The 21,706-nt window shown below is 42.0% G+C and overlaps 1 protein-coding gene across 1 annotated transcript in view; it reads right to left on the reverse strand.

Moving 5' to 3' along the window:
• Window positions 1-21,706, reverse strand: part of LOC110503983 (gamma-aminobutyric acid type B receptor subunit 1) — a 48,575-nt gene that overhangs the window by 14,350 nt on the left and 12,519 nt on the right. Inside the window, exons 6-15 of the mRNA XM_036973530.2 lie at window positions 21,665-21,682; window positions 16,924-17,084; window positions 9,607-9,741; window positions 7,920-8,090; window positions 7,086-7,187; window positions 6,740-6,805; window positions 6,201-6,392; window positions 5,305-5,550; window positions 4,856-4,919; window positions 3,942-4,019 (exon numbers count right to left, since the gene is read on the reverse strand). Of these exons, the coding sequence (XP_036829425.1) occupies window positions 3,942-4,019; window positions 4,856-4,919; window positions 5,305-5,550; window positions 6,201-6,392; window positions 6,740-6,805; window positions 7,086-7,187; window positions 7,920-8,090; window positions 9,607-9,741; window positions 16,924-17,084; window positions 21,665-21,682 (1,233 nt within the window). The remainder of the gene's footprint in view (window positions 1-3,941; window positions 4,020-4,855; window positions 4,920-5,304; window positions 5,551-6,200; window positions 6,393-6,739; window positions 6,806-7,085; window positions 7,188-7,919; window positions 8,091-9,606; window positions 9,742-16,923; window positions 17,085-21,664; window positions 21,683-21,706) is intronic.

Below are 21,706 nucleotides of genomic sequence, written 5' to 3' on the forward strand. Positions count from 1 at the left end.
TCACCTCTGTTAACTCTAGAACAAACTAAACTCACCTTCATTACCTCTAGAACAAACTAAACTCACCTCTGTTAATTCTAGAACAAACTAAACTCACCTTCATTGCCTCTAGAACAAACTAAACTCACCTCTGTTAACTCTAGAACAAACTAAACTCACCTCTGTTAACTCTAGAACAAACTAAACTCACCTTCATTACCTCTAGAACAAACTAAACTCACCTCTGTTAATTCTAGAACAAACTAAACTCACCTTCATTGCCTCTAGAACAAACTAAACTCACCTCTGTTAACTCTAGAACAAACTAAACTAACCTTCATTAACCTCTAGAACAAACTAAACTCACCTTCATTACCTCTAGAACAAACTAAACACCTCTGTTAACTCTAGAACAAACTAAACTCACCTCTGTTAACTCTAGAACAAACTAAACTCACCTCTGTTAACTCTAGAACAAACTAAACTAACCTCCATTACCTCTAGAACAAACTAAACTTACATTCGTTACCTCTAGAACAAACTAAACTCACCTCTGTTAACTCTAGAACAAACTAAACTCACCTCTGTTAACTCTAGAGCAAACTACTCACCTCTGTTAACTCTAGAACAAACTAAACTCACCTCTGTTAACTCTAGAGCTAACTACTCACCTCTGTTAACTCTAGAACAAACTAAACTCACCTCTGTTAACTCTAGAACAAACTAAACTCACCTCTGTTAACTCTAGAACAAACTAAACTCACCTCTGTTAACTCTAGAGCAAACTACTCACCTCTGTTAACTCTAGAACAAACTAAACTCACCTCCATTACCTCTAGAACAAACTAAACTCACATTCGTTACCTCTAGAATAAACTAAACTCACATTCGTCACCTCTAGAACAAACTAGGCTCACCTTCATTACCTGTAGAACAAACTAAACTCACCTCTGTTAACTCTAGAACAAACTAAACTCACCTCCATTACCTCTAGAATAAACTAAACTCACCTCTGTTAACTCTAGAACAAACTAAACTCACCTTCATTACCTGTAGAACAAACTAAACTCACCTCTGTTAACTCTAGAACAAACTAAACTCACCTTCATTACCTGTAGAACAAACTAAACTCACCTCTGTTAACTCTAGAACAAACTAAACTCACCTTCATTACCTGTAGAACAAACTAAACTCACCTTCATTACCTGTAGAACAAACTAAACTCACCTCTGTTAACTCTAGAACAAACTAAACTCACCTTCATTACCTGTAGAACAAACTAAACTCACCTCTGTTAACTCTAGAACAAACTAAACTCACCTTCATTACCTGTAGAACAAACTAAACTCACCTCTGTTAACTCTAGAACAAACTAAACTCACCTTCATTACCTGTAGAACAAACTAAACTCACCTTCATTACCTCTAGAACAAACTAAACTCAAATCCGTCATGTCTATAGCAAAAAAACTATACTCTGTCACCTCTATAACAAACTAACCTCGTTCCTCTCCCACTGGTTACAGATGTCAGTTCAATGTGTAGTTTTTATTTACGTTTGATTGAGTCGTCAACTAACGTGAATTCAACATGGATTTAATCACCATTGGATTTAGGTTAAAAGTTGGGTGAAAAAACGTTGATGACTTTTTGATTCAAGGTCATTTTTGATGTTGTTGTTGAAATTACGTGGAAAATGACATGGCAACCAGTTTATCCCATTGGGCTGTGACTCTCCAGCAAACTAGACACACCTCTGTTACTATACAAAAAAGGTACTTTTTAAAATCTAAAAGGGTTCTTCGGCTGTTCACAGAGGGTTCTACATGGAACCCAAAATGGTTGAAACCAAAAAGGGTTTTACATGGAACCTAAATGGGTTCTACTATAAGGACAGCTGAAGAACCCTTTGGCACCCTTTTTCTAAGAGTGTGCAGGGCAACTAAACTTAACACTGTCACCTCTAAACCTCTATCACTGTCACCTCTAAACTTAACACTGTCACCTCTAGCAAAATAACCTTTATCACTCTCCAGAAAACTAGACTCCACTCCATCACCTCTATAACAAACTAACCTCTATCACTCTCCAGAAAACTAGACTCCACTCCATTATCTCTATAACAAACTAACCTCTATCACTCTCCAGAAAACTAGACTCCACTCCATCACCTCTATAACAAACTAACCTCTATCACTCTCCAGAAAACTAGACTCCACTCCATCACCTCTATAACAAACTAACCTCTATCACTCTCCAGAAAACTAGACTCCACTCCATCACCTCTATAACAAACTAACCTCTATCACTCTCCAGAAAACTAGACTCCACTCCATCACCTCTATAACAAACTAACCTCTATCACTCTCCAGAAAACTAGACTCCACTCCATCATCTCTATAACAAACTAACCTCTATCACTCTCCAGAAAACTAGACTCCACTCCATTATCTCTATAACAAACTAACATCTATCACTCTCCAGAAAACTAGACTCCACTCCATCACCTCTATAACAAACTAACCTCTATCACTCTCCAGAAAACTAGACTCCACTCCATCACCTCTATAACAAACTAACCTCTATCACTCTCCAGAAAACTAGACTCCACTCCATCACCTCTATAACAAACTAACCTCTATCACTCTCCAGAAAACTAGACTCCACTCCATCATCTCTATAACAAACTAACCTCTATCACTCTCCAGAAAACTAGACTCCACTCCATTATCTCTATAACAAACTAACCTCTATCACTCTCCAGAAAACTAGACTCCACTCCATTATCTCTATAACAAACTAACCTCTATCACTCTCCAGAAAACTAGACTCCACTCCATCACCTCTATAACAAACTAACCTCTATCACTCTCCAGAAAACTAGACTCCACTCCATCATCTCTATAACAAACTAACCTCTATCACTCTCCAGAAAACTAGACTCCACTCCATTATCTCTATAACAAACTAACATCTATCACTCTCCAGAAAACTAGACTCCACTCCATCACCTCTATAACAAACTAACCTCTATCACTCTCCAGAAAACTAGACTCCACTCCATTATCTCTATAACAAACTAACCTCTATCACTCTCCAGAAAACTAGACTCCACTCCATCATCTCTATAACAAACTAACCTCTATCACTCTCCAGAAAACTAGACTCCACTCCATTATCTCTATAACAAACTAACCTCTATCACTCTCCAGAAAACTAGACTCCACTCCATCACCTCTGGAACAAACCATCCTCACCTCTGTAAACCTACATCACACCAAGCTCACTCCTGTCACACTACAGAACAGTAAGACCACCAAACTCAGCCCTACAGAGAGTCATCTCTGATTGGACCCATTGGCCCTGCTCCCCTCGGAGGCTAAGCTAAGCCTTGGCAACAAATCGTTTCATTAAAAGTCTACAACGGTGCCCTCTCTCTGGCCTCCCAGCATGCACGATTGACTAGCAGTGCAGTAATTCTAAGCCCAGGCACAAGTGTGTCACCTCTCAAGGGAGGGCTGGGCCAGTAAACAACTGAACTACTACATTTGTCTTGGTGTGGCTGAAGCAAATCAACAGTAATAGAATTTCTCTGCAGACTGTGTTGGATGCTTAACTTTCCCAAAGTGAAGAAGTGTGGGTGGGGTCAGGCTTTCCTGACTGCCATTGTCTGGCCACTGAGCTGTAGGTGTAAACTAATTCTGGGTGAAGGAGGATGAGGGCCCAAATGATTGCCTTTAAAGCCAGAAGTGGTGATTTGTCTAACATGGAAATGAAGGATGGAGGCAGCGCGGGTTTAGAGAAAGAGAAGGCGTAACAGTAGGTCTAATGTGAGGGGAACGAGATAGATGGTTACATAGATGACTCACCGTGAGACAGTCACACACACACCCACCCACCTACACACAGAGAGAGACATACACAGGAAGCCTGACAAAGACAATGTAATCAACTCTGCCGCACCTATCCACACATCGTTGCCGAACCAGGAGAGATTCTTCTGAGAGCTGTCGTAGTATCCAATCTTCTTGTAACTGCCTCCTACACAGCGAGAGGGAGAGAGGGTCCAATTAATATCTTCTCAAATCATCTTCATTTCCTGCCTACATAATATCCTTGGGTTATGATGGGTTCAAACAACAACAAACAATAGAACACTTTGAAAATGAACGACAGGTCAAAACATCATTATGAAAAGAAGGCTATGAAAGTGCGGGGCAGAACATTTCAAATCCACAAATAGAGAGAAAGAGAAAAGAGGGAAATTGGAACGAAGAGAGAGAGATGATACAGAGAGAGCGACCGATACAGACCTAAAACAGGGAAACAAAGACAGAGGGAGAGAACGAGTGCGTGGCATCCTGAACCATGAATGCTGATTGGAATAGACTAATTCACAAATTCAAGTCAAGGCTTTCAATGTATCAACCAAATTAGCCGACCCTGTCACTAGCACTGTAGCACGCAAAATTCTACCCAGTGCAGGGCAACCACATTTGGATTATAATTTGTTTTTTATCCATTAGGGGTCCAAAAAGAACAGAGGTACAAAATAATCTGCCACCTTAGCTTTGATCCAATTAGACGGAAGACTTGACTCAACACATTTATAAACCAGCACATTTTGCACATGCAATTGTAGGACAATGAAACAAACTGCACAGCAATCGCCCCTAAAAATGCTTTGCTCTCAAATAAACACGAGTGAGAACGAGGGGGGAAGAAAGAAAAGCGTCAGCAGACAGCCTTGATCTTGACGAATGACTGGACTGACTGACAATCATGTCGCACAGCAATAAAAAAATGCCTCTGGTTTTTTTGTTGTCCAGAACAAGGAAAGGCTGAAATGTGCTTGGAATGGTGATAGATGACTTTACCTTGCAGTTGCTCAATAAGGGTCATCGCCATCCTGGAACCCTGGGCATCAAACACCACATGACCCTGAAGGAGAAAAAAAAAAACAGAAAAGTGCTACATCAAGTCAGAAATCTACTGTCGTCCATGTAGACTTATTGAATGAGGCAATGCAAAGATTACACATGTGTAATTTACTGTGCAGTGTTCTTCAATCCTGTCCTGGGACAAATAGGGTATGCAGGCTTTTGATCCAACCCAACACACCATATTCAACTAACCAAGGGCTTGATGATAAGTACAGTAGTTGAATCAGGTGTGTTAACCCTCCAACCAGGGTTGGACTACCTGGACTTGTATAATAAGAAACACTCATTTGCGTTTTCCATTGCAAAAGGTTTTCAAACATTTTGTGCCCTAATGAACATGGCCCTAGTATATTCTACTGGAGGACCCATCCTCCTGTACTCACAGACACGCCTTCAAATGAGCTGGTGTTGAGGGCGCGGTAGATCTCTGCTGTGATGTCATGGTTGTTATAGTTGAAGTCTTCCAGCCTGCGACCTTTGGCCTTCAGAGGGGCCACAGTCTTGTTGAGGGCCAGGGCCAGGGCCCAGACAGCGTCGTAGGCCAGAGGGGCCTCCTGGAAGCCCCCCGTCTCTTCCGGGTTCTTACCCCCCAGCCGGTTCATCAACGCCCCCAGGAACTCCTGAGAGGTCTGATTGGACCAGACATAGGGAAGGGGAGGAGTTGATAAATGAGGGTCACCATTCGTGTGGCTTTCAATCTGAACTATTGCCCATCAAACTCATTAGTATGACATTTATATAATTAAAATCACTATGTTAGTTGCATTAGGGTCAACTTAGATTTAGGCAATACTGGAACCTCAAGCACTGTGTAATGTTTACGTATTACTAGCCTTTGAACTCAAAAAGTAGTGTACTTAGCTCGGGGCCAAGACAGCTTTTTCGCCAGCTTTTTGTGGCTAACCAATCACAGAGTTCCATTGTCACCTAAGTTAAATATTTATTAGGGATAGCCCTGGGTCAGGGACATTTATTTCATATACATTTCTAAATATGTGTCTCTGCCCTGGGCTAAGAACAAGCGGTGTGGAAAAGCCTAAAGGGCCCCTAGAGTGTACTATTGCAGAAGCACATCAAGCCGCTGCTCTGCAGGTAGAGGAAGGTATATGAAGATAATCAGCAGCCAAGCTGGCAGCGTGTGAAATTGAAGGGACGACATGACCAGATGGAGAACACATGTTGCTCACCAGGTTGGAATGCGGATCATAATCAATAACATTACATGGACTTGGGGGACCTGATCCTGGATCAGTATGAGATCCGGCCCAGATGTTCTCACCAGGTTAGAGGCTCCGCGGACGGTCTCGGGGTTGAGCATGACGATCTCCGTGGTAACGTGGCCCTCCACCGCCTCTGTCATGTTCTCGATGGTGCAGTTGATGGACGGGTCTTTGATCTTGAACCAGTTATCAGCATACCAGCCAATCAGAAACCAGACATATTTCTTCCCATACAGTTTCTCCTTAAATACCTGGAGGATAGTGGGAGAGAGTTGGAGGAAGAGAGAGAGAGGGGGGAGAGAAAGTGAAAGAGAGATAAAATAGGGAAAAAGAGAAGGGCGGAGAGAGAGATAGAAACATTTGGAAAATAGACAGAAAAGACGAAGATGAAACACGTAATTGTCTGTTAAATAATTCTTAATTACACAGAAATATTCTTTGCTTCTCAAGGCTACATCATCACCACATTGCAAATGAGAATTCATTAAATCAAAATTGTAATTTGTTCAGATAGAGGTTCAAGATACAATAGAGGTCAATAGCTATAAATAGCTCGATGATTTAATAGCCCGATGATTTAATGATTTAAAACACTCACCTCGCAAAACACTTTCCTGGCTTCCGTCTCATAGAAGAGCCCCACAATTATTCTGGCATCTTGACGCTATTCAATGACAGCAAGCGCAATGATGTAAGCCGTCGTAATGAAAATACATTCACATAGCTCAATAATAATGATACAAGCCTTTACACTTTGACTATTCCAATTCTATGGTACAACTCTGCTAGCTAGCTATCGCGGCACTTCACAGGCTGGCAGTTGGCTGTGCTAATTAGCCTCCTGCATTCATTTCCTGTATTAAATCACCTCACTTCGCTAACAGGCGCAACTGTGAGCAGGGGAGAGCAACAGCAGCCCCCCATTGAATATTTCATCAAAGCACCTTGAGGTTCTTGACAGCGACAGCCGGGTCGGTGAGGAAGCTCTGTCTCACACTGATCTCAATCCCAGCCTCCTTCACCCTCTGCTCCAGATCATCCAGAGTCTATATGAGAGAAGAAGAGAAGGGGTAGATAGAAACAGAGAAGGAAGAGAGAACAGAGAAGGAAAGACGAAAGAGAGAAAGGATGGGGAAGATAGAAAGAGAGAAGTGAGGGGTAGAGATTGAAAGAAAGATGGAAGGGGTGAGAAAAGGAGAGAGGAAAGGCACAAGAAATGTGAGTGTAAAATAGGAAAGAGATAATAAAGGACAGTGAGAGAGAAAGAGAAAGATCATTTGAGAGAGAGAGAGAGGTGGGAAAAGAGAGAAAAAGAAAGGCAGAAAGAAGGGGAGAAGATAAATAGGAAAAGACGTAGGGAAAGAGAGAGGAAAGAGGAGAGATAGAGAAAAGTAAAGATCAAGGAAGAGGGAGATCATTAACTTCCGTTAGAGGATAGAACCCAAGAGTCACATTATCCACCCGGTTGCTCAGAGAGATGTATCGCCTGATCAATATTTCTCACCACCAATATTCCAACAAATTACTTCAGAAATCCACGATCAATCATGGGATTGAATACTTAAAAGACTATCATACCACATATAAGTCACACGTACGCACACACCCACTCCCACACAATCATTTGCTCATTAAGATGTAGGAGAGTCACTGAAGAGGGGGCTGTGTAAGAAAGATGTGTAAGAAAGGGAGACAGAGAGAGATACAGAGACAGAGCGATAGAAAGAGAGCGAGAGAGAGCCATAGAGAGAAGAGATAGACGGAGAGAGTGTACTGACCGAAGTGAAGACCTCTGTGGTCTGCTGGATGGTAGCGATCTTGGTCCACTTCCACTTCTGGAAGAGGCGTACCCTGGTGGGGTTGTGGAGGGTGGCCGAGGGGTGGGTGCGGAAGAAGGTGGGGAAACGGTTCCTGTTGGACAAAGCTGGAGAGCTGGAGCCATAGGACAACTGAGAAAGAGCGCGAGGGAGATAAACATGTATTTTCTTAAATTCTACAACTATCAAAACACTACACAGCCAGGCAATATACAGTCCTAATGTATTCCGTACCAATGCAACTTATTGCACTGATTTCAGTTTAATTAAGAGGCGAAGGGGGTCTCATGTTCTACATCTATCATGACTTTGGTTTCGGTGTTCAGAGCATCGGCACCCTGACATCAGGGAATGAGAGAAGAAGAAGGTAGAGACCTGATGATAAACATCAAACATTATGTACAATATCAAGTCCCAGCGCTAACAAATCTCCTGCTGTATTTAGACGCAGTGGAGCCATCAATACATGGACAGCAGACAATACAGCTAGTGACATGTAGAGTAGAATAGAGTTTGCCAGCTCACAATTGGGTGCAGTCAGGGGGATGATGGTATCAGCCTGTGGAAAACAGCTCCAACATCAGGGGTGACACACACACACACACACACACACACACACACACACACACACACACACACACACACACACACACACACACACACACACACACACACACACACACGGGAGAATGAAATAGAAGGAAATGGAGCAAAGCAGCGGGACACAGAGAGGCTCATAAAACACCACTTTGCAGGAAGCAGGGGAGAAGTACTACCATGTGCTTTTTGTTCACGACCTGAAACAAACACTAGCCTCAAAATGAGTTGGTTCAGGGTCGTGTTCATTATGCCCCAAATGGACTAAAACAGGGAGGGATTAACTGGATTTGTCCAATAAGAAAGACACATTTATGTTTTCCGTTGCTAAATGCTTTAAAACGTTTCACAGGATGTGCCGGTATGAACTTTTTTATTGTATTGGGTCAATGGGATTGGCTTTAAATGTAGACTGAGTTGCTACGCTAGGCTTTGGGAGATGCGAATACAGCCTACAATTGGAGCACCAAGAAGTCCCTTGATTCTGGTCTGTTTGATCCTTGGCTCTCTGATAGGCTTGTTTGACATGCAGAGAGTTACTCCTCCTAAGGGCTGAGCAGGGACAGAAATAAGTGTGTGGAGATTGGTGGTGGTGTTCACACACTCACTAAAGAGCCTGAACCCTTTGTGTGTGTGTGTGGGGGGGGGGGGGGGGGGGGGGTCGACAGCTAGAGTGAGAACAAGGAGGTTGAGAGGAAAAGAACAGAGGAAATCAAGCAGACAGGCGCAAGGCACTAGTTGCTGGCAAGTGGAGGGAGTAAAGAGGAGATTGGAGAGGCTAAACGAGATAGAGTGTTTAATGAAGGAGAGAGATGGATAGATAGGGAGATTTAATTTGTTCTCAATTAATTAGTTGGCTAAAAAGGTTGACTAAAGTTTAAGGTTGATTATGAGATTACGAGAGAGAGAAAGCGAGAGAGATAGAGAGAGGGAGAGAGGCAGAGAGAGAGAGAGAGGGGGAGAGAGGCAGAGAGAGAGGGAGAGAGGTAGAGAGAGAGAGCAAGAGAGAGACATATAGAGCATGGGGCACACACACACAATAGCTACCCACCACTATGAGGTTCCACATGCGAGCAGCCTCTGCTACCAGTGTGGATACGGAGCTGCAGCCGGGCATCAGGACAGTCTTGATGGGCTCTGTGTAGAGCAGATCATAGAGCAACTTGGTGGACTCACCCGGGTCACACTGAGAGAGAGAGAGAGAGAGCGAGAGAGAGAGAGAGAGAGTGAGAGAGAGAGAGAGAGAGAGAGAGAGAGAGAGAGAGAGAGAGAGAGAGAGAGAGAGAGAGAGAGAGAGAGAGAGAGAAAGAAAGAAAGAAAGAAAGAGGGAGGGAGAGGGAGAGAGAGAGAGAGTGAGAGAGAGAGAGTGAGAGAGAGAGAGAGAGAGAGAGAGAGAGAGAGTGAGAGAGAGAGAGAGAGAGAGAGAGAGAGAGAGAGAGAGAGAGAGAGAGTGAGAGAGAGAGAGAGAGAGAGAGAGAGAGAGAGTGAGAGAGAGAGAGAGAGAAAGAGAGAGGGAGGGAGAGGGAGAGGGGGAAATGGAGGGAGGAGGAGATGGTAGGCGATGGAGGGAAATAAAAGGGGAGATAGATGTGAGGAGAGGGGGAGATGGAGAGAGGGAGGAAGGAAAAAGAGGAGGAAGATTAGGAGAGAAATAGGGGGGGAGGAGAAGAAGAGGGGAGGGGTGAGAGATGTGGGAGAGTAAGTGAGGGGGTGGGTAGAGAACAGGGGTAGAGAGAGAGGGAGAGAAGGGAGGGGAGAAGAAAGAAGAATATCAGAAACAGAAAGAGAAGAACAGAACAGTGATCGATATTCACCCTTATTGAGCGTCAGTATAAAATTGGGGAAAGATGGCCACAGAGAGAGTTAAATCGACCACGCTGTCCAAAAAGAGATGGGAAGAAAATGTAAATGCGCAAGGAGAGAGGGAGATATCACAAACAAAGCACATTCAAAAGCTCAAATGAATGTAAAATAAGCTTGAGGTGGACAAATTATCCACCACAGGCCTGTCAACAAGGTTTTGAATAAGCCATCCCCATTCCAGTCCTCAGTAGGGCCAGATCTAAATCAGCCTGACACGTTTAATGGTGATTTACTGTGGAGGGGGAGAGAGAGGAGACAGAACTCCCATGCATTGCAGTTGAGTGTCACAAGCAATCCGGTTGTGGAAAACTGTGACTTAACAACGGACATTATGGGCCCTGATTTGTGTGTTGGTTTGTCTGTTCCCGAGATGGAAATAGCGCACTCAAGATGCAAATGTGTTGGATGCAAAAATTGCCCGTTGATTTCAAGGGTGGTTGTTTGACTGTTAAAAACGTTGTTGTCTAATGCTACTGTCACTAGATTGTATGATATGATCTAGATGTCATGATACCACCAAGTCCAATTGATCACAACGGAAGAGAAAGTGACGTTTTGCTATCCTGTACCATCTGAAAACATGTCAGGCGGTCATAACCTTTTCTCTGCCCTAGAGAACTCCTGGAGATGCCTGCCCTTACAACAACAAAAAAATAGATGTCAAATTTGCAATTTGACATGTAAAATAGCCGTTTTCACATGTTGAGCTTAAATTTCACGTGAAACCATATTTTCACGTTATTTAAATGTCGAGTTCACATGTTAACACCACCTTTTCACATGTGAGGAGAATAACATGTTTTCATGTTATTGTAGTTCGTTTCATGTTATTTCAGGTTTCATGTTATTGTAGTTTGTTGTTTGACATGTGAAAAACATTCACAGGTAAGAAAACCACGTGTGAAAAACATGTAAAAATCGAATTAACATTTTAATATTTGAAAATATTTTAACATGTGACCTTGCAATTCCACATCTAAAGAGACAATCTAATTTGCAGTTTCACATGTAAGAATACTCCACATTTACTCCAATGTTTGTAAACAAAGTAAATGTAAACAAATACTGTATAGCCTAAAAACATAGTTAAAACAATCATTTTGATATAATGGATGGTCAGTACTTGCATCCATAGCATGGTCTATGGATATAAGAGTGGTTGCATTTCTCCAGCTCCATCCCTCAGCTGTTTCCAAAAACGGTGGCAAGGAAAACACATTGTTAATGTTTCAATTAAGGATTGCCACTTTAAACACTTTTAATTGAGTAACAGCATTGTTATATGGTGCAATCCTCTAGTGCAAGGGGTAGGCAACCCTGTTCCTGGAGTGCTGCAGGTGCTGCAGGATTTTGTCCCAACTAGGCACCACACATAACCAACTGAGCTAATTGATCAGCTCAGTGATTGCCTACGTTCAACACACCTCGTCTTCCAGGTTGGTTAAATGAAAAACATGAAGCGCCTGCGGCCCTCCAGGACTGGGGTTTCCTAACCCTGCTCTAGTGAGTGAGCTACGTTTGTGCCATTAATATGAAGCAAAACTTCTGTAGTCCAGAACAACCTTCTTAGTGTTCCAAACAAAAATAATGATATTGAATGCAAAACATAAACCCCAAACTAATGATAGCAAAACAAAATCATTTTTAAATGCGGGAGCCAATGAATTGTAAGTTAATGCAAAAAAAAAATGTTTTCAGTTTTAAAAAATTATGATAATGCAATTAAATAAAATGCCTCCCTCTTCCCTGCAATTTTCCCTGTCTTTGGTTATGTTACCCTGGTCTTTGCTTTCCCTGTCTTTTTTCCAGTTGCAAATTTTGACAAACCCATTACAGCTACTTAGCACTCTACTGCTATTTGGCCTCTGAAGCTAAGCAGGGTCCGTTCCTGGATGGGAGACCAGATGTAGCTGGAAGTGGTGAAAAATAAACATGTGGAAAAAAAATGTCACGTGGGAGAAGAAATGGACATGTGAAACTTCACACGTGTCTGAAAACCATGTCTTTTTTTTTGTCATGGTGGTATGTATAACCCTCCCCTTTTTCACAAACACACATGCACTGTCCGTGGTGCTTGAAACGATGCAACCCTATATTAGCGTCGGAGTTAGCATTACTGCGATACTACTCCAGCAATCTTTCCACCCATGAGACTTTGATGAGAAACCAATCTCACAGAAAGAGTAGGAGAAGAAGCCACATATGCTGATCTGCTTTATTCTCTTGAATTGCATTTCACATTGAATAATATAAAAGAAGTGTGAATATATAAGAGGACCAGTAGGATCTTATGTCTTATCTCAAGTCACTGTGAATTTCTAAATCTCCCCGAGTAATTAAATCTGGAGTACCACGTGAGTCATGGCGTTAAATGGTGCATACATGATTTTGATACACACGTGTGTGCGGGCATGCGTGTGGACCATGTGGACATATTAATCATTTTGGTCCCTGATTGAGTCCTATTATGTTCCAGCCGCCAATTAAAGGGGGAAGTGCAAGATTTTTTACATTTTATTTAAGACTTACTTTACCAGGTAAGTTGACTGAGAACACACTCTCATTTACAGCAACAACCTGGGGGATAGTTACAGGAGAGAGGAGGGGGGATGAACGAGCCAACAAGAAGCTGGGGATGATTAGGTGGCCATAATGGTATGAGGGCCAGATTGGGTATTTAGCCAGGACACCGAGGTTAACACCCCTACTCTTACGATAAGTGCCATGGGATCTATAGTGACCACAGAGAGTCAGGACACCCGTTTAACGTCCCATCCGAAAGACGGCGCCCCTACACAGAGAGCACCTCATCACGTCATTTCTCTACCTCTATCTCCCTCCACCACAGTAAATAATTGATCAAAGTTATCAATCTCTGCTTTGATATAACCATGGCAACGGTCTAGAGAGGGTGAGTGGTGTGTCTGTGTATAGATCTCAATGTGCTGTAAATAGTCTAATGTTCTCTCCCTATACTACCACACAAGAAAACAAGCAGCGATCTACCCATGTAGATAGATAAAGAGATATGCTGCATTACAAATAAACGGTGTAAGTGTTCATCTACAGTAAAGTCTTCTTGATATTTCATTATTCAGTGTCTAATTATGTCATGGTATATTTGACGAGTCATCTTTTCCCAAGGCAAACAGATCGCACGTTAAAAGCTTCACTTGAACTATTGTGACCTTTAAATGAACACATTCTATTGTTGAACATCATTATACATTCAAGCCAAGACCACTGTGTGAGCATTTCTTCATATTTGATATCCCAACCCCAGCTATTATAAAGCAATTAAGAAGACAAGCAATTGGATGATGTTGATTCTTATTTCTAAATCTCATGCTCAAAACAGAGTGTGAGTTATGATTGCCTGTGTTCTATTTGGTGCTTGACCAGAAAAAGATGCTGATTGGATAACAACTTACAGTAAAGAAAAGTATCCGTATTTAATTCCATCTCCTATAATTTCACTCTTAATGCCATAAACTGTTCATGAATATTTCAGCCAGGTGTGAAGCGTCCACAATCCACTGATCGTCAAAGTGATCATCAAACCCAACTGTGATTAGCAATAACTGTACACTAGCACGCACTTGCAGGCTACTTTCAAGAAAATGTCACTGTCTGACGTGTGACATTGATTTTGTTCTAGTCCTGTATTGGTCTGTCACAAAGGTGTAAATCTATTGGTTTGTCAAAACAAAAAGAGAACCATAAATCAACCAATGGGTGAGATTAATCCCATAAATTCCAGAATTCTAGATTTTAGAATATATTGTATTCTATGGCCAGTACCATTGATTCACAGAGCTGTTTCAAGTTCAATGATATGTATAGTCAGTATATTTGATATGTCCACAGCCTAACTGTATGTTCTGTATATGATTTTCAAACCCTGAATCTCCACACGCACACATCTACCATATCTATTCATCCAAATTCTTATCTAATTGAAAGGAGAAAAATAAGAAGCCTGTTTGTTTCAATGGTAACTGTGTTGCCATGCCAACTTTCCTCTCCTCTCCGCTCTTCCCTCTTCTTTACAATGGGATTCCATTGCAGAGCCTTTTACACCAATCGGAACAAAGTGAGCACCGCTCCCTAACCAGTCACAGCACAGTTAACTGTTTCATGCCTGTGTGCTGTATGCCTGGGTGTAGTGGAGGCATCTGTCCTGTAGTATGATTGATATGGAAACCCAGTCGGAAGGATGGCTGTGTGTTAAAGCTAATGACGAAGTGGGAGGCAAAAACTGGGCCAGAAACAGTGGGAGACATATAGACGCATAGTGAGTGAAGTGTGCTGACATTTGAAAATGCCTATATGATGAATGATTGATGGGAAACAAGCAGGGGGTGTTTTGTTCATTTAATAACATAAATATTTGGCTCTATCATTTCCAGGTTAGTAACTGGTGCTTCGTGGTCAGCTAGTAGTCAAATGGGACAGTGACGGTCAGCTAGTGGTCAAATGGGAGAGTGACGGTCAGTGACAGTCAGCTAGTGGTCAAATGGGACAGTGACAGTCAGCTATATGTGACATCTTATGACGAGGAGACCTCTGCAGTGGCATTCTGTCAACTGAAGAAATGTCCCCTGTGCTTTGACACATAGACATTGGTCTTGACACATAGACATTGGTCTTGACACATAGACATTGGTCTTGACACATAGACATTGGTCTTGACACATAGACATTGGTCTTGACACATAGACATTGGTCTTGACATATAGACATTGGTCTTGACACATAGACAAGACATTGGTCTTGACATATAGACATTGATCTTGACACATAGACATTGGTCTTGACACATAGACATTGGTCTTGACATATAGACATTGGTCTTGACATATAGACATTGGTCTTGACATATAGACATTGGCCTTGACACATAGACATTGGTCTTGACATATAGACATTGGTCTTGACATATAGACATTGGTCTTGACATATAGACATTGGCCTTGACACATAGACATTGGTCTTGACATATAGACATTGGTCTTGACACATAGACATTGGTCTTGACACATAGACATTGGTCTTGACACATAGACATTGGCCTTGACCCATAGACAAGACATTGGTCTTGACACATAGACATTGGTCTTGACACATAGACATTGGTCTTGACATATAGACATTAGTCTTGACACATAGACATTGGTCTTGACATATAGACATTGGTCTTGACACATAGACATTGGTTTTGACATATAGACATTGGCCTTGACACATAGACAAGACATTGGTCTTGACACATAGACATTGGTCTTGACACATAGACATTGGTCTTGACACATAGACATTGGTCTTGACACATAGACAAGACATTGGTCTTGACACATAGACATTGGTCTTGACACATAGACATTGGTCTTGACACATAGACAAGACATTGGTCTTGACACATATACATTGGTCTTGACACATAGACATTGGTCTTGACACATAGACATTGGTCTTGACATATAGACATTGGTCTTGACACATAGACATTAGTCTTGACACATAGACATTGGTCTTGACATATAGACATTGGTCTTGACACATAGACATTGGTCTTGACATATAGACATTGGTCTTGACACATAGACATTGGTCTTGACACATAGACAAGACATTGGTCTTGACACATAGACATTAGTCTTGACACATAGACATTGGTCTTGACACATAGCCATTGGTCTTGACACATAGACATTGGTCTTGACACATAGACATTGGTCTTGACACATAGACATTGGTCTTGATATACAGACATTGGTATTTTAATTTTTAAAACACATAATGACTTGGCATTAGTTTAGTTTATCGTCCACCACCACTGAAATCGGGGAGGGGACTGTGGATCGGTCTCTGTCCATTCGTACATTAGCCACATGGGATATCTCAGACAGCACTATGCCGATTTTGACGTCATTTTGGTCAATGATGCATCTTGCCATAGAGATCCAGCAATTACAAAATGACACTGATTGGCCTAAAGCTGGAGCTATGGTAATTAACTGAAATGTGTTAGTTGGGAGTGATATCTCAATTGGCCCAAGGGGGGCGCTACATTGTTTGTGGGGGATGACATGTTTACCATTGCCTTGTTTTTAAAAAATTAAATTGGCAACTGTGCAACAATTCTAAAAGGGGTAATATAATATGGCTTTTGGTACAAAACTCCCTTGACAATATTAAATAAGTATACTGCTGAGTTGTGACATTACTGCACCCACCTGCTACAAGGGCAATGCATTCAAAGGAGTAGGCCTATGCCTGCTGGAAATCAATAATCATGTTGGCAAGTTTTAACAATGTATAGACATGTAAAGAAGAAAGGCTGTAACTGAAATAGAAATGAAGTGTTCATGTATTTCATATATCACATATCAATTACATTTCAACTGGTCTAGAGCCGTGTATAAAACCAAGAGAACGTTTTGTTATCTTCTGCTTCTACTTTTTAAACACAACAATGGATCTATTTGATCCAACATCTACTCACCATACTGTCATAGTATATCAACTCCAGTTCGTAATCCGGCAGAATATCCGTCCGGTTGTTCACCAGATCCAAAGCCATCTGCGCAGAGGGGAGACATGCTTGGCCGCCCGGCCAACCGCCGCTCATGGGGAAGAGAGCTCCGATGTAGAGTTTCTTCTTGCCTAAGGATGGGCACGGCCAGGAGAGGAAAAGTAAGGTGAGCGATGCTCGAAGTGCAATATGGCCACTCGATAATTGCCGAAGACTTTTTCCAATTGCCGCCATGGTCAGGTAAATTGAATTGGAGCAATATCCGAATGTTGCAGTGGAGTTGGGTTCGTATTAGAATAATAGGAGATTGTGTTGTAATTAAAGTTTACAGAGCCTTGAGGTGAATTTGCAATGAATCGCAATAGCATTTCATTTAAGAACTTTGTGCTCTCCAAAAAGTGGATTCACTTGGTCTCCTCGCTAACAGACAGTTTAAGATTGTTAGTCAACAATAAGAAATTGCCTAGCTCGCCTGCTCTTTATATTATTTCAGTTCACTAATCGTTTCGACTGATAATTTGTCAGTGCAGAGAAGGATGATATACAACGCAAATAGTTCATGTTTTTATCGACGTTGAATGTTGGGTTTATAAATAGGGTATAACTTGTTTGGAAACCACGTTTGCCTCTTTTTGTCGTTCAGCAGGCAGAGTTCAATAATCCCAAAACCTAAAATAAAGTGTCCAATTAATTGGGTCCAGCAAATAAGTTGAATGGTTTTATTCAAGTGCTGTAAAAGCTAATGAGGCAGGATAGTTTCCCCTTCCGTCGCGATGGAGAATATTAGACAGACATTAAAATAATTCTAGTTCGTTATTTCTAATGATTCATAATCGCCATGATTTTGCACCGAACGGTATGCGTGCGCGACCAGTCCAGACGGCAGAAAACGAGCTCCAGGTTGCGAATAACGTTTGAATTGTTCTTATTCTCTGGTTAATAAAAGCAAATCGCACTATGCGTAATTTCAGGATTTTAAAATAATCTGTCCGTGCATTTCCAATTGTAGAGGATTAAACGGAATGAGACGCGAAAGGTACATCATCCACTGCAGCAGAGGCTATGAGTGTGCGTGTGTGTGTGTGTGCATGCGTGTATGAGCGAGGACAACACTGATGATATTTGCTAGTCGGTGAATGTGTAGAGACATCGAGAGAGCAAGTGGGAGAGGTGGGGGGGGGGCACTATAAACTGCAGTGCCCATTTACCAACTTTTGAATTGTGTGTGTGTGTGCGCGCGCCTATTTACCAACTTTTGAATTGTGTGTGTGTGTGTGTGTGTGTGTGTGTGTGTGTGTGTGTGTGTGTGTGTGTGTGTGTGTGTGTGTGACACCTAGATTCTACAATCAAAGAATTTTGCAGCACCTAGTTTCTACAATCAAATAGTATTGGCAACCTCTCGGTATCTGTCACTCTCTAATTTATCTTTTGCGAGAGCAATAGATTATTCAAATCAATATATAATGACTATGTTAACTTTACCTGGGAAAATAGAGGGTAAACTGATAGAAATCAAATATTGGAATATCAAATCAACATAGACTTTAGATGGACAGTGAGCCAAATCGATTCTCAACCACAACAATGCCTCACATGCTTCTCAGCTCTGTCTCAATAACCAATGAAAGGACATTCATTCACACACCCACAAGCCAATAGAAAGAAAGACAATTAAATGCCTCAAGGGCTATTTTGAGAAATCAGCAAAAGCAGTGGACCAGTCATTGCATCAATCTCCCGGCTCTCCTTTTCCCTCTAAGCTGACCTGGAGTCAGTCTGTGTGATGTATAGCCAAGGGCTGCTACTGTACAGGTTACAGCATACCTGCTGTTTGAACCGTCTGTCCACTTTAAAGCCTCCTCTCATTGCCCTTTAATCGGCCAATGCAGCACTGATCGCGTCCCAAATGCCTCCCTATTCCCTATGAAATAGAGCTCTGGTCAAAGGTAGTGTACTATAAATAATAGGGTGCAATTTGGGACGCAGACACTGTTTCACTGTCAGCTCTGAGGCAGGGCTCTCATACCCCCAATAGGCCAATATCCATAACAGAATTAGAACCATCTATAATAGAATGATAGAATTAGTCAGTAATGCTCCCCTCCCATGACTCCACCTCTTCCACGGCTAAAATGTAACACCTGACTCATTGGCAACAGCTACTGGCACTCTGGGGACAAGAGAGTAAAGCCAATGCTATACATGCATTCCACCTTTACTGAACAATTAGGCTGGCTTTAGGTTCTCTATGTAATATCACTGTAGAAATACTCGTATTGTGCACATTGGGATAGATTGTGTGATGGAGAAATAGCCACCTTCCTTACTCCACCTCAATACGAGTACAGTGGAGTGGACTTACTACTGAATTGCATCTGAATACAGTAATAGTCAATAGCAGACCCAAAGCTACTAACTGTTATTCAGTATACTTGGCACAGGTGGCAATTCAACTCACAGCCCTTGTGTTGCCAGTCAGCACCATGAATGTTGCAACCTCTAACCCGCTGAGCCATCTGTAGCCCACAATGACGTAGTACTCCTCTCTCTCTCTCTCTCTCTCTCTCTCTCTCTCTCTCTCTCTCTCTCCCTCTCTCTCTCTCTCTCCCTCCCTCCCTCCCTCCCTCCCTCCCTCCCTCTCTCTCCCTCTCTCTCTCTCTCTCCCTCCCTCCCTCCCTCCCTCTCTCTCTCTCCTGTCTGAACTTTGCAGCATGCCATGTATTATTCACACCTGATATTTAAATGTGATTCCATTACGCGGCCTTCTATATGCCAGCAAACCCTGAACAGCACATAATGGGGACGACATTTGACATGACAAGAGCACTGTGCAAAAAAACCCCAGTTTGAATAGACGGTTTGGCAAATAATACAATGCTAGTTCCAAATACTGCAACTCTCAATTGGATTGCGTGCATGGTAGAGTTTACTTAAAGGGGCAATCTGCAATTCAAACAAAAACAAAATTCAAGTGGTCACCTCGCCACTGGTTTTGGTAAATATGAGGGATGGGGCTGGAGAAATGTAACCACTTTCAAATTCATAGACAGAGCTATGAATGCAGGGACTGGCTATCTATGATAGTACGATCATAGTTTTATGTTTTTAAGCTATACAGTGTTTGTTTACAGTTGTATTGTTTATAAATATTGGAGTAAAACAAGATTATACTGTATTTTGGGTTCTGATGTGGTATGACCTATCACTATAAGTGATATTCTTCAATAATCAATATAATACACGTACTGTATAAATCCAAAAGTGGATGTAGCAACTACAGATTGCCCCTTTAACTCTGGTTAAATAATCTCCTCCTTATAAGGCACATCGTTGAAGCAAAGCTTCAAATTAAATCACGCTGCAGATTGTAATGTTACGGTGCAGATTTTTTTTGTACAGATCTATGCTCGTATGTGTGACTAAAATGTCGCCCACAGCCTTAGAAGCAAAACACTGTCGCAACACCTCTCCCAGAGCTATCTATTATATCAGCTGTATCAGTGGTGGAATCCAGTGTTGTACAGGCATCCCTATTCTGGTTAACCTATAAGAACACAGGGCTTAAGACCACAGAAAATATATTTTTCTGACTTCCTCTGACTGCTGCTAACACCCACCCACACACACACACACACACACACACACACACACACACACACACACCTCCACACACACACACACACACCTCCACACACACACACACACACCTCCACACACACACACACACACACACACACACACACACACACACACACACACACACACACACACACACACACACACACACACACACACACACACACACACACACACACACACCTCCACACACACCCACACACACACCTCCCCACAAAGACACAGACAGGCCTGGGTGTTAACCTTTACCCAGCTAAGAAGACAGTAAGTGGGTGTTGATACCACACTGAGTGAAAAGTAGAATGAAGAGAGAGAGAGAGAGAATGAGAGAGAGAGTGAATGAGAGAGGAAAGGATTTTGGAAGAAAATGTGCTTTCTATGAACTGACAGGACAGGTTGGCGCAGGAGAAGACTAAGTTGAAATGAGCGCGTAATGTTGTTGTTAATGGTTGATAATAATCATAAAAATATTATTAGTGAAAATCTGAGTTTTACCCCGGTATCTTACGACAGGCATATAACAGGTAGCCTCTTTAAGGAAGCAAATAATAATAACAAATAACAAATAATAACAAATAATCATCTTGTCAACGCCACAAGGACAACAATTTAACTATAGCATACTGTGTGTCATATCTACTCCTAGTGGTTAGAGTGTTGGGCCAGTAACCGGAAGGTTGCTGGATCAAATCCCTGAGCTGACAAGATAAAAATCTGTCTTTCTGCCTCTTGAGCAAGGCAGTTAACCCAATGTTCCCCGGGCGCCGAAGACATGGATGTCGATTAAGGCAGCCCCCCGCACCTCTTTGATTCAGAGGGGTTGGGTTAAATGTGGAAGACACATTTCAGTTGAATACATTCATTTGGAAAAATAGCTAGGTATCCCCCTTTCCCTAATTCTAATCAGTTGAAATCCTTCACCAGCAGAATTACTGGTCAGCATAAGGCACCCTGCTCAGAAATGATGTACTACTGCCCTCTTGTGCTTAACAGAAGCATTACAACTTTTTTGCAACATTTGTTTCACTGAGCTTTGACATTGATAGATAACCCAACCAAAACCAATCTCTCTTACCTTTGTAGTTTCTGTCATCTATGGCAAGCAAATAGAAAAGGC

The sequence above is a fragment of the Oncorhynchus mykiss genome, chromosome 3 (genome assembly GCF_057628025.1).
Source record: "Oncorhynchus mykiss isolate SJ-2025 chromosome 3, ASM5762802v1, whole genome shotgun sequence".
NCBI classification, from domain to species: domain Eukaryota; kingdom Metazoa; phylum Chordata; class Actinopteri; order Salmoniformes; family Salmonidae; genus Oncorhynchus; species Oncorhynchus mykiss.